General features: G+C 42.7%; 1 protein-coding gene across 7 annotated transcripts in view; it reads right to left on the bottom strand.

The window, feature by feature from the left end:
* Positions 1-12,937, bottom strand: part of TXNRD1 (thioredoxin reductase 1) — a 119,139-nt gene that overhangs the window by 8,602 nt on the left and 97,600 nt on the right. For all 7 annotated transcript variants that reach the window (XM_033951472.1, XM_033951470.1, XM_033951475.1 and 4 more), the window contains one exon: positions 7,258-7,392. In XM_033951472.1, the coding sequence (XP_033807363.1) occupies positions 7,258-7,392 (135 nt within the window). The remainder of the gene's footprint in view (positions 1-7,257; positions 7,393-12,937) is intronic.

Here is a 12,937-nt window from a genome sequence, read left to right as displayed (position 1 = left end):
GTAAGTGTATTTCTGCGCCATTTGAGCCCCATTTCGATGCCTTGCTGCATCCGTTGGAATGTGTTTCTGTGCTGAACTTTAGGTGCCATTTATAGAATTCTCCAGAAAGTGGGTGGGCATGAAATTTTTGTGCCCCCCACCAACAGTCCAACATGTCTCCCTCTCCTACTCCCATACTTTCAACCTAGCGTCTCTCCCAGTTTCTCAAGGCCCCACCCCATATAGCTTTTTACTTCTGGAGATTACCAGTAGCGAGCAGAAATTTACACACATTGTTCATGGTGGCCCCCTTAGCCTTCCCTCTCATGCGATCCACTGCATCAGGAAACAGGAAGTTGTGTCATAGGGAAGGATCTGGGGCCACGTACACAGTGTATGTGATTTGCTACTTGCTGCTGGTAACCTTCAGAAGTAACATGACCTTTTTAAAAGGTACAACAGGTGGGAGGAAGTTGAAGAGACCAGGAGAAATTCTGGATCACCAGTAAGGGAGTGGAGAGAGAGATGCCAGAAGTCTACAGCTGGTGGGGTTTTGAGGATCCCCACTAGCCACAGCAAAGGTGCACCGCTGCTGGGTGGGCCTGTATCCACCCAAGCTTATCTGCGACTACACCGCTGCTTCCATCAGTAAATTAGATTTTGGATACCTAATCAGCAATCATTTGACCTTCCAGATTAGTGGGGTACATTCTATCCAAGCAGCTCCTGCAATGCAGGGAGACCCAGGAAGGAGGTGGCCGACATAGCTGCTCCTGTACCAGGTTAGATATTGCAAGAGTGTTGTAGTCGTCAAGCAACTTCACATCAGTTTTGTGAAATAGGATGGCTGCCCCTGCGTTTTGATTATTTTTGAGGAAAGCTAAGATGGAAAATTCTTTTAAAGAGAAGCAATAATAATCACAAAAGATTCTGAAGCTTTTGAACAGAACGTTCATTCAAATCTATTATTTTCTCACAAATAAGCAAGATTAACTGCAATTATCATTCTAAATTATGTCCAATCATCATTTTTTATTCAGGTTCAATTTCAGTTGCCTCAGGTGTCCAGAATACATTTTGATTATACTGTCTCCTCACTGTCAATCTGAATGTATCATTAAAATTCACATGCAGACTGCCAAGCTGGCAGCCACCACTAAGAGGGCTATAATGACACTTCAAGTTCTTATGCCCCTTTTTTTTTTTTTTTCTTTCTAATCTTAGAATGCTATTGGGACGTGGCTTGGCTATAGAAGGCCACGGTCTTTTGTATACTGCACTGTTACTACAGATCAGGAAACCCTTAAAACTATTTCAGAAATCTCTCTCGATATGCTGATAGATCATAATACCTCATATTGTGGTCACTCAGATGGAAGTCTTAAAGCAGATCCCATATGAAAGAACAATTTTAACCATATTGTATAATAGGTACACCATAAGAACATAAGAATTGCCGCTGCTGGGTCAGACCAGTGGTCCATCGTGCCCAGCAGTCAAAGACCATTGCTCTAAATGAGTCCAGCTTCACCTGTGTAACCTGGAGGGTGTTTTCCCCTACATCAGACTCCGGAAGAGCGTTCCAGCTCTCCACCACTCTCTGGGTGAAGAACTTCCTTATGTTTGTACGGAATCTATCCCCTTTCAACTTTAGAGAGTGCCCTCTCGTTCTCTTTACCTTGGAGAGTGTGAACAGCCTGCCTTTATCTACTAAGTCTATTCCCTTCAGTATTTTGAATGTTTCGATCATGTCTCCTCTCAGTATCCTCTTTTCAAGGGAGAACAGGCCCAGCTTCCCTAATCTCTCACGGTACGGCAACTCCTCCAGCCCCTTAACCATTTTAGTCGCTCTTCTCTGGACCCTTTCGAGTAGTACCGTGTCCTTCTTCATGTACGGCAACCAGTGCTGGATGCAGTACACCAGGTGAGGGTGCACCATGGCCCGGTACAGCGGCATGATAACCTTCTCCGATCTGTTCGTGATCCCCTTCTTTATCATTCCTAGCATTCTGTTCGCCCTTTTTGCCGCCACAGCACATTGTGCAGACGGCTACATCGACTTGTCGATCAGAACTCTCAAGTCTCTTTCCTGGGAGGTCTCTCCAAGAAAAGAAAACAGATTAGGGAAGCACATAAAGGGCTGACAGGGGGGATTTCAAATGTTTCCTGAGCTGTATACTTCTTTAAAAAGAGGTATCATATTTTTGATACTTAAGTGTGAAAAGCATCTTTAAATAAAAAAGACTTTAAGCTGCTCTTAAAGCAAGCAAGCTTTTGTTCTTCTCTGAGAGGAGAGGGTAGAGTATGCCATAGCTGCGGAGTGAAAATTGTGAATATTGCGTTTCTTCGAGTATTAATGATTTTTAAGGAGGGAATTACAAGCAGATTGTGGTCAGCAGATTGTAAGGTACTCAATGGTGTATATGGAATTAAGAGTTTATCTAGGAATGCTGGTAAGTTTGTCGTATTTTAAAACGGAGCAAAATTATTTTATATGTAATCCAATGAGATATTGGTAGACAGTGGGCATTTTGTAGAAGGGGCGTCACATGAGCAAATTTTTGGGAATTAGTGATAAATTTTAAAGATGCGTTCGGGATTAACTGTAAGCGTCTTAGTTGGATTTGGGTGACGTTTTTATATAGTGAGTTACAGTAGTCTAGTCTAGAGATGACGACTAGGGTATTTAATGCGACGCAAATGGTAAGATTAAGTATCTCTAACTGTCATATTAACCTGAAATCCAGATACCCTACCATACTTCTGTAATGCAGACACTACTTCCTGTAACAAAAAAGTGAGCACCTTTTGAAGCCCAGTTTGACTTGAGACATTGGACTTTTCAATAGTTGGAAATACTTGAGTATCTAGTATCAGATTTTCAGAGGGAAAAAGAACCCAATGTTCAGCTACAAAATGGGGGGATCATTGCTAGGGGTGAGCAACCTTGAAAGAGACCTGGGGGTGATGGTGAACACAACATTGAAAGCATCGGCACAGTGTGCGATAGCCTCAAAGAAAGCGAACAGAATGTTGGGTATCATTAAAAAGGGTATCACAACCAGGACGAAGGAAGTCATCCTGCCGCTGTATCGTGCAATGGTGCGCCCGCACCTGGAGTACTGTGTCCAGTATTGGTCGCCATACCTCAAGAAGGACATGGCAGTACTTGAGGGGGTCCAGAGAAGAGCAACTAAACTGATAAATGGTATGGAAAACTTTTCATACGCTGACAGGTTGAAAATGCTGGGGCTGTTCTTCCTAGAGAAGAGGAGACTTAGAGGAGACATGATAGAAACCTTCAAAATCCCGAAGGGCATAGAGAAGGTAGACAGGGACAGATTCTTCAGACTGTGGGGAACCACAAGTACTAGGGGTCACTCGGAGAAATTGAAAGGGGACAGGTTTAGAACAAATGCTAGGAAGTTCTTTTTTACCCAGAGGGTGGTGGACACATGGAACGCGCTTCCAGAGGTTGTGATAGGCCAGAGCACAGTACAGGGGTTCAAGGAAGGTTTAGATAGGTTCCTAAAGGATAAGGGGATTGAGGAGTACAGATAGAAGCAGAGGTAGGTTATAGAAATGGTCAGGAACCACTTCACAGGTCATAGACCTGATGGGCCGCCGCAGGAGCGGACCGCTGGGCGCGATGGACCTCTGGTCTGACCCAGTGGAGGCAACTTCTTATGTTCTTAAACTAGCTGGCTTCAGTGGCAATGTTGGGTCATTCCTCCCTGATAACTCACTGAAAGTTTATGCAGGTAAAAAAAGTGCTCTTGATTACCTACAGTAGGTATCTTGTTACCATACAGCTCAGTGAAAACAGCTCCCTTAAGGACTTTGATATGCCCTGAATTTTTCTTCCATTTAATTTGTAATTCAAAGTTTCCACAGAGATTAAATCACTTCTAAAAGCTTTTTTTTCGCTTTCATCTTTTTTCCTTTCGAGCCTCACAGATGCTCTAGAGCTGTAAATAGACAACAGCCCTTGCAGTATGAATCATTAGGGGTGTCGCATCTTCACATTTATACAAAAGCAATGAAACCAAAATGCAAAGTGCCAGTGACACGATACAAAAAGAATTTTTGAATGTGAAGAGTCTTTATTTCATAAATCACTTTCATTATACTAACCAAACAAGGTTACTCTAAGTCAAAGCTTCCCAAACAGTGGACTGGGATCCCAAATGGAGTCACAAAACCTGCTTTGGGGTCATAACCTATTTATAGGTGCTCCACTATTCTGCACCTCTGGAGAGGGTCACACAATTTTATTTGGCCACAATCATGGGGTCACAGGCACAAATGTAACCCCCACCACCACCACTGTACATATTTAACAAAAAGGAAGAGGATCCTTTGTAAGTTCCTAAGGGGTAGGGTCAGATTTCTAAGCAATAAGAGCACAGAGGAAGAAGGATTTCAAGTACCAGTCTTGGCCTGTGTAGCTCAAATTTATGAGAACACAACTCCATTTTAGCTGAGCAAACAGGTATGTGACCTTGGCCCTGCCTAACCTGCTATGTCATTGCCTCAGGTCCACATGTAAGATGAGCTGTAACAGGCCATATTTCTCTGCTTGCCATCAAGGCCACAGAAGCCGAGTTGTGGAGGCCTATGAGACAACTTTTATAAATCTCGTTTGAAGTCGTCACCTCTAGGTTGGGAAGGACTAGCAAAGGCAATTTAAGTTTCTTTCTAAAAAGTGCTGATAGAGAGGTGATTAGCAGTCATAATGTGATTAATCTCATTTTGGAGGTGATAAAATTAATGGATACTCTTCTGAAAGAAGTATGAGGCAGCTCATTTTCAGTGAGCTGGAGGAGACAGATTGATTTTACCAGAGGAAGATTAAGTCAGATGAAGCTGAATTGAATTCTTTGACTAAGAGGACCATTTTCTAAAGGAACCTCTATGGATACAGTAGCTTTTGTACTGCAGAAATGACCCCTTTGAGAACTAATGCACACAGAATCGAGGACACAAGATGAAGCCATTTCAGCAGCAGTGTCTAGATGGGGTCAGGGTTTACACACAAACGTTTCAGCAACCTCCCTTCACAAAGTAGGAAGCAATTTGATATGGGGGATCATAGTTATCAACTAAGTAGAGAATTTTGCATGCTCATCGGCCCAGATGACAGGCTATAAATTAAAAAAAAGACAGAGCTGTCTTAGATTAGGAGAAATCTTACAAGTGGTAAGACTCTCTAGCTTTTCAGCTGGGCTATATCATCGATGTATGAACAAAATAAATTGGCCAGTCTGAATGGGTTGATTGGTCCTCTTCTGCTGTCATTTACTATGCAAGTAAAATAATGGAGAATAGTAACTCAACACCAACTACCCCTCCCTGGACATAGTGAAGGACTCTGTTACAATGCCTAGACGCAATCGGAATCAGTGGAGAAGTACTGAACTGGTTTAGAGGTTTCCTTATATCACGCACATACCAAGTCCGTTTTAATCACGATCTCTCAGATACATGGAGCAATCCATCTGGCGTGCCACAAGGATCACCGCTATCACCTTTGCTCTTCAATGTTTACATGTCCTCACTAGGTGCACAACTATCCCAGCTGGGGATAAAACTATTTAGCTACGCTGACGACTTCACGATAATCATCCCATTCACCAACTCTGTCTCGGAAGTCACCCCCAAAGCAACAGAAGTATTAAATCGGATGGAGCAATGGATGACCGAATTCAGATTAAAACTAAACTCAGAGAAAACAAAGTTTTTCATAGCAGCGCCATACCCGCTCGACACTAAAGCACCAATGTGCATCAACAACCTCAGCTATCCAATTCAACCCACTATGAAGATATTGGGTGTAACACTGGACCAAAACCTGACCATAAAAGACCAGGTGGACTCCTTGATCAGAAAAATATTTTATACCCTCTGGAAATTTTGGTCCATCAGAGCTTACTTTGATGCCTCATCATTTCGAATTCTAGTACAATCCCTTATTCTGAGTCAACTCGATTATTGTAACATCGCCTACTTGGCACTCCCCCAGAAATACATGCGGCGATTGCAACTGGTTCAAAATACAGCGGTTAGACTACTTTGTGGATTGAAGAAGTTTGATCATGTGACACCTTCCTATCGACTTTTACACTGGCTACCGATGGAGGTACGTGTGAAATTCAAGTTTGGTTGTTTTTGCTTCAAGGTACTTTATGGCTTAGCCCCTAAATACATAACAGACCTTTTCTCTTTCTCAACCAACAGACACAAGCGAAGCTCACACCTGAACTTCATTTCTCCACCGGTTAGAGGTTGTAAATTTAAAAGTCATCATCAACGTCTTCTCGCACATCAAGCAGCATTATGGGGTAAAGACCCTGAACAATTGCTTGTGCCTACTACCTATGGAGAATTCAGGAAATGCCTGAAAATACATCTATTCCTGAAATACTTAGGAAACCAACCTATTCAATCTTAGTCCTTAACAATCGAGCGCAAGAACCACCTGTCGCTAAATCTGTACTTTGTTTGTTCATTCAATCTGTAACTTTGTTTATTCACTCAATCTGTAATATTTCTAATCATTGTAAACCGTTTAGAACTTCACGGTCCTGCGGTATATAAACTGTTATTATTATTATTAATAATGGGGTCCTCCTGTACCCATGAAGTTTGCACCAATGACTAAGTACACTTCTCCCTCCAGATTCGCGGGGGATAGGGGCAGAGATGGACAACGAATGGTGAAATACCGCGAATATCTTCTGGTCCGGCTCTGACCCACTCCCCGCCTCGCCTTCCCTCCGGCATCCCGGCTTTACCTGGTGGTCTAGCAGGCTTTTGGGGCAGGAGCGATCTTCCTATGCTCCTACCCCATGCAGATCACCAATAGGAAATGGCTGCCGTGAGTTCCTGTAGTTTCTCGAGACTATGGCGGGAGCTCATGGCAGCCATTTCCTATTGGTGATCTACACGGGGCAGGAGCGTAGGAAGATTGCTCCTGCCCCGAAAGCCTGCTAGACCACCAGGTGAGCCCGGGATGCCGTGGGAAAGGCTAAACTATGGGGTTTTTTCCCCTCCCCCCAAAATCACGAATATGTGAAATCGCGATTGCCGAAACCGCGAATGGGGAGGAGGAAGTGTAATCCTACCTCTCAGGTTACTGAAGGACTGTGATAATACATCATATATAATAAATACAAACATGTCCAATGAAAAAAGGGAGGGTTCTTTTGTAGGACATAGTGGTCTTGCTTTAGCTTTCTGAGCTCATTTTCTCTGTAAACATGAACCTCGGGCTCTTACCTCTGCACAGACGGGGTGGATTCCAATTGTACTGTCCAGCTGTTCTTTGGTGATTCCACATTTCATTGCAGCTGCAAATCCCTGAGTCATTTCTCCAGCATTTGGACCAAGCACGTGGAAACCTAGCACTCGTTCCTAAACAGAAAACACAATTTTATTCATATTAACTTCACATATATCCTATGTACAAATCTAGAAGATACATTAACAGCCTTAGAATAACTGAATATTCATGTAACCTTTCACCTATTATTCTCTGCAGGTGCAACGCTTAACTGGATCAACTTGAGAATTACAGATCACTCTCCTTGTTCATATTGCTCAACCCTATTGGAAGATACCTGCGGCCATTAAAAATATTACCGTATAAGCACTTATCACCATCCATTTTGTAGGTGGTAAGGGATTCCTGCGCTAATCAGTTAGCACATACTAATATAGATCTGCCAACTGTTTAGCATGGGAACATCCATTCTCCATTTCCTGACATGTCTCTTCAAAAAATAATTTTTAGTGGGCAGTTAGCACATGCACGTTTGGGAATTGCTGCAGGACACCTGAGCATGTCCCATGGCAAACCAATTTAAGCTGCCTTAGGCATGTCTTAGGTCTAATACAGCATAGTAAAAGGACCCCTAAGGTATACATGCTCTCTCCTTTATTCCTGAAGAAGCAACTTATCTTCTCTCAAAAAATCTTTGCAAATTTCCCTGCTGGTCCTATAAAAGTTATCATGGTCTACAAGTCTTTTCTCCAGGATCAACAGTGCAGTGGAGAAAGAGAGGTCTGAGAAAGCAGCTCTGTTTAATGGACCCGAGCGCTGGAGAAAATATTTTCCCATGCAGAACATCCTGGACATCTTGGAAATGTTCAATTATCACCACAAGACGTCCAAGTGCTAAGCACGCCCACAGCCTGCCCGTAACACGCCTCCAACATGCCCCCTCGAACTCTGGATGCACAGCGCCTAAGAAGCCCTAACAAGACATCCAGAAAGTCAGCTTCAAAAATTGGCACTTGGACATTTTGGTGAGAAAAACATCTGATTTATGCTGGGTTTTTTTGTACATCTTATTGTTTTGAAAATGCCCCTAATAGCCAATGATGGTGGGAGCCAAATCAGCTGCACCTTTCAGCCAGCTGTGCACTGTACAGAATGTTAAACAAGTCTGTCTGATCACTTTTAACATAGCTTGAGCACTGCAGAGTCCGACAAAGTTTTACAAACTGGGATAAGAACATAAGATTAGCCTTACTGGGTCAGACCAATGGTCCATCAAGCTCAGTAGCCCGTTCTCACGGTTGCTAATCTAGGTCCCTAGTACCTGGCCAAAATCCAAGGAGTAGTAACATTTCATTCAGAATCCTAAAGAATAGCAAGATTCCGGAACCCCAAAGAGTAGCAACATTCCATGCTACCGATCCAGGGCAAGCAGTGGCTTCCCCCATGTCTTTCTCAATAATAGACTATGGACTTTTCTTCCAAGAAATTGTCAAAACCTTTCTTAACACCAGCTACACTATCCGCTCTTACCACAAACTAAACTAAACTAAGCCTTAAGTTTATATACCGCATCATCTCCACGGAAGTGGAGCTCGACATGGTTTACAAAGCTTAAAAATATAGGAAGAGAGAGGAGAAAGATTTACAAGAGCATATGAATAGAGGGGATGTAGACAGGAGAAGAGATGTTAGAGAAAAGCCAGATTTTCAGTTGTTTTCGGAATAGTTGGAGGGAGCCTAGGTTCCGCAGCGGGATAGTGAGATCGTTCCAAAGGCCCGTGATTTCGGAGAGGAGGGATCTTCCCAGTTTGCCAGCGTGGAGCATGCCGTGTAGAGAAGGGAAGGATAGTTTATATCTGTGAGCGGATCTGGAGGTAGCAGGCGTCCGGACGAGGAAGGATAGAGGGATTAGGGGCGGAAGGATGCCGTGAATGATCTTGAAAGCCAGGCAGGAGCATTTGAAATGAATTCTGGAAAGTACTGGGAGCCAGTGAAGATTGGTAAGTAGTGGGGAGACGTGATCAAATTTGCGTTTAGCAAAAATCAGCTTGGCTGCGGTATTCTGCAACACGTTTCAGAGCTTAACTATTTCCTCCTATTGGTTTTAAAAGTATTTCCATGTAACTTCATTAAGTGTTCCCTAGTCTTTGGAATCAACAACTCTATAAATTGAAAAACTGCTGATTTTACAAAATGCAAATACATCAAGGCAGAAAAAAAAAGAAAAGATAGTGACAGCTTTCTCAGAGAAACCAATCTTGTGTGAATCTTGCAGATTTATAGTCAGTTTTATTCTTCTTTTGTATCAAAGCAACTGTGCTAGTATTTTTAGATAATTTATTCCGAGCTCTTTTTAGTTTATTTAACACATGAGAAGGAATAATTGTTGGAAGTATAAATTCACTTCTACTGATCTTAGTATCAGCAAATTGCGATGCCACTTTGCTGATTATCATCAGAACTCGATGCAGACATCATACTGGCACATTTAAATATGGACACAACGCACAGAGAATGGAAGAAAGAGTTAAGGAAAGGATTTATATATGGTTTTAACAATAGTTCTCTTTTATCAAGCCGCATTAGGGTTTTATATCGCCGGCCACTGCGGTCAAAGCTCCGACGCTCATAGAATTTCTATGAGCATTGGAGCTTTTACTGTAGCGGCCAGCGATAAAAAAAACCCTAATGCAGCTTCATAAAAGAGGGCTATTGTTTGTTATGTGAATTTCTGTGTAATAAGTATATCATTAAACATGAGAGATTAATTTTCCCTACAGGAAACTAAGCAAGAAATGGAGTTAGCTAGTGACTACATGTACTAATCAAAATGCTCAATGTCAGTCAGCAGTAGGGCAGCTTTAAAAATACTGTGTAACATCATATTATACTCTGACATCCTTGAGATTTCAACTAAACTGAACTAGTCTGTTTCCACAGAGGAAATTTAAAAAAAAAAACAACCCAAAAAATCCAACAAAACAGAAGAGATTATAAGCATTGAGGGGTGTCACTGGCAAATAAAAAGTATGAACAAAAGAAAAAACCTAAACACCACAGCAATCAAATATGAGACATGGGGCAAACCACTGTTTGCCCTGGATCGGTATAGCATGGAATGTTGCTCCTTTATGGCCACTATGAGAATGGGCTACTGGACTTGACCCAGTACGGCTATTCCTATGTTCTTAGAATTTTAAAATATTCATAAAAATAGTCATTAAAAAAGAAAAACAACCCACAAAAATCTGTCATAGCCTCATTTCGGTGTCTGGTTCAAATTTTTATCATGTGGCACCTAAGACTCGCATTAAGAAGCACGATCTGCTATATAATAGGAGGCAGCAGTCTAAAGGGGAGGTAGACAGATGCACAGACATGACCAATTTATAGTGCAATTTTCAAAACTGTGCAGTCTGCAGGCATTATTACCCTGGATTTTGCACCAATTCTCAAAAAGAACGAAAATTTCACAAGTAAAAATTCCAGTTGAGATTTGTACCTGCTTTTTTCTGTCCAGATCTACATGCATTGCTGCCTTCCCTAGACTAACTACTCCTACTCTCCCTCCTCCCCCCAAGGAATACCTCCATGGAAATGCGAGCAAAAGTATGTGTATTATGTCATTTTTAATGGGTTTATTCCTGATGAATGGGATGGGTGGGGGAGGGGTCTTTTTTAATATGCATTTGGCAATAATTGTTAGAATGTCAAGTGATTTGTACGAATTATCTGATTGAATTTTGTACACTTGTTGCAAGAGTTAAAACTGAATAAAGAATTTAAAAAAAAAAATCATTTTACTGGGGTAGCCTGATAGGATATTAGGACACATAAGACAACATCATATTTTGAGCAGTCTAGAGAGTGAAGCTGATATTTAAAGGGTGTTGGCTTCTAACTTTATTTATTAATCACCTTTTTATGAAGAGATTCACCCAAAGCAGTTTACAATTTGTTGAAGAATAATCAGGTAGTCTTTAAGTATTTTCCCTCTCTGTTCTGGCAGTCTCACTGGATATCTGGGACAATGGAGGGTTAAGTGATTTTCCTAGAGCAGGGATAGGCAATTCCAGTCCTCGAGAGCCACAGGCAGGTCAGGTTTTCAGGATATCCACAATGAATATGTACAAGATGGATTTGCATGCACTGCCTCCTTGAGATGCAAATCTATCTCATACATATTTATTGTGGATATCCTGAAAACCTGACCTGGCTCCGGCTATCGAGGACCAGAATTACCTACCCCTGGCCTAGAGTAACAGGGAGCAGGTTTGGATTGAACCCTCTAGCTCAGGGTGCTGAGTCAGCAACTTTAACCCCTAGGCTACCGCCTTAGACTGAATGCCTAATGCACACTCCTAAATTTAGAAGCTTGGTGGTAACAGAAGTAGATTTAGGAAGAGAGAAAAGCTAGGAATTTAGCATTGACTTTCAGCACTTGACACTTATTATATTCCTAAATCTAAGCAAATGAATGACAGGATTCACATTAAAAGCCCAACTTCAGGTGAATTTTCAGCTGAAAACTTTGGCTCCTTAGATTGGTTGAAAATAAGGGACAAATTTAGCAGCTATGGGAGATTTTTTATACGAGGCCCACTGCCTTTAGCTTACATTTTTCAAGGCTGTGCTGTAATGATTTAAGTTCCTATTAGCCAATAGGATTAAATACCTCTGACGTCAGAGGAGGGGCGGGACCGTGGCGGAGGAAACAGCCGAAGCAGGCAAATATCGCTGGCATCGCGATCTTGCTGCAGGCTGTTTCCAGACGCGACACCAGGCGCAGGGGGGGGGGGGGAAACCGGACCGGACCAGGAGCACCCCCTCAGGGCTTGGCACCCGGGGCGGACCACCCCCCACGCCCCCCCCCTTGGTACGCCACTGTGTACAACCTTTTAAATATGTCCAAGTCTATGTACTTGACAAGGTCTGGCATATTTCTTGCATGTTTATATGACCTAATACTATGGAGCATTTATCAAACCAGGCCACGCTAAAATGCTTGATGGTGCATGGGACAGTGCAGAGGAGCAGCTGCATTATCAACAATGCTGTCAGAAGAAGTTCTGTGGCGGTGTTTCCCACCCCCATTATCTGATTGCCCTTTCCCTGGAAACTTACTCAGTGGCCCAGTGGGCCTGGACAGGAGCAGCCCCCCTTCTGCTCCCACCCAAGACTGTGCCAACATGGGGAAGAGGGGGGGAGAGGCCTCTGAGGGGGAGATGCTTATGCTGTGGTGGTGGGGTTTGGAATTTTAGACTTTGAGAGGCAAGATTTGAGCCAGGGGGATGGCATCAGAGAGGCGTGGAGAGGGTGTGCCACCACAGAAATTCTTTGTGGTTTAACTTATTTATTGCAGAGTGGGCTTGTACCCAGTATTTCATGCAGGGGCAAATAGCATGGATACTCCCAGGTTATCTGCTACTGCGATCAACAGGGTGTCCATGCAGTAAGCATCTGCCCTCTTAATGCACAGTAAGTGCAAAAACTTATCACTCTTTAGTAAATGAGCCCCTAGGTTTCTTATAATCAGGGGACTGGTTTGCTGAATCTTCTACTTCATTAGGGTAGGACAGAAGTTTGGTTAATGGGCAAGGTTTACTATGAGCCAGTCTCTTTCAAAGAAATTTCCTAACAAATCCTGACAGAATCGTGCTGGTTTATAGCCTGTGT

This window comes from Geotrypetes seraphini, chromosome 7 (assembly GCF_902459505.1).
Source record: "Geotrypetes seraphini chromosome 7, aGeoSer1.1, whole genome shotgun sequence".
In the NCBI taxonomy this organism is placed as follows: domain Eukaryota; kingdom Metazoa; phylum Chordata; class Amphibia; order Gymnophiona; family Dermophiidae; genus Geotrypetes; species Geotrypetes seraphini.
The sequence above is the reverse complement of the archived record's forward strand: the minus strand, read 5'-3'. Positions and strand labels throughout refer to the sequence as shown.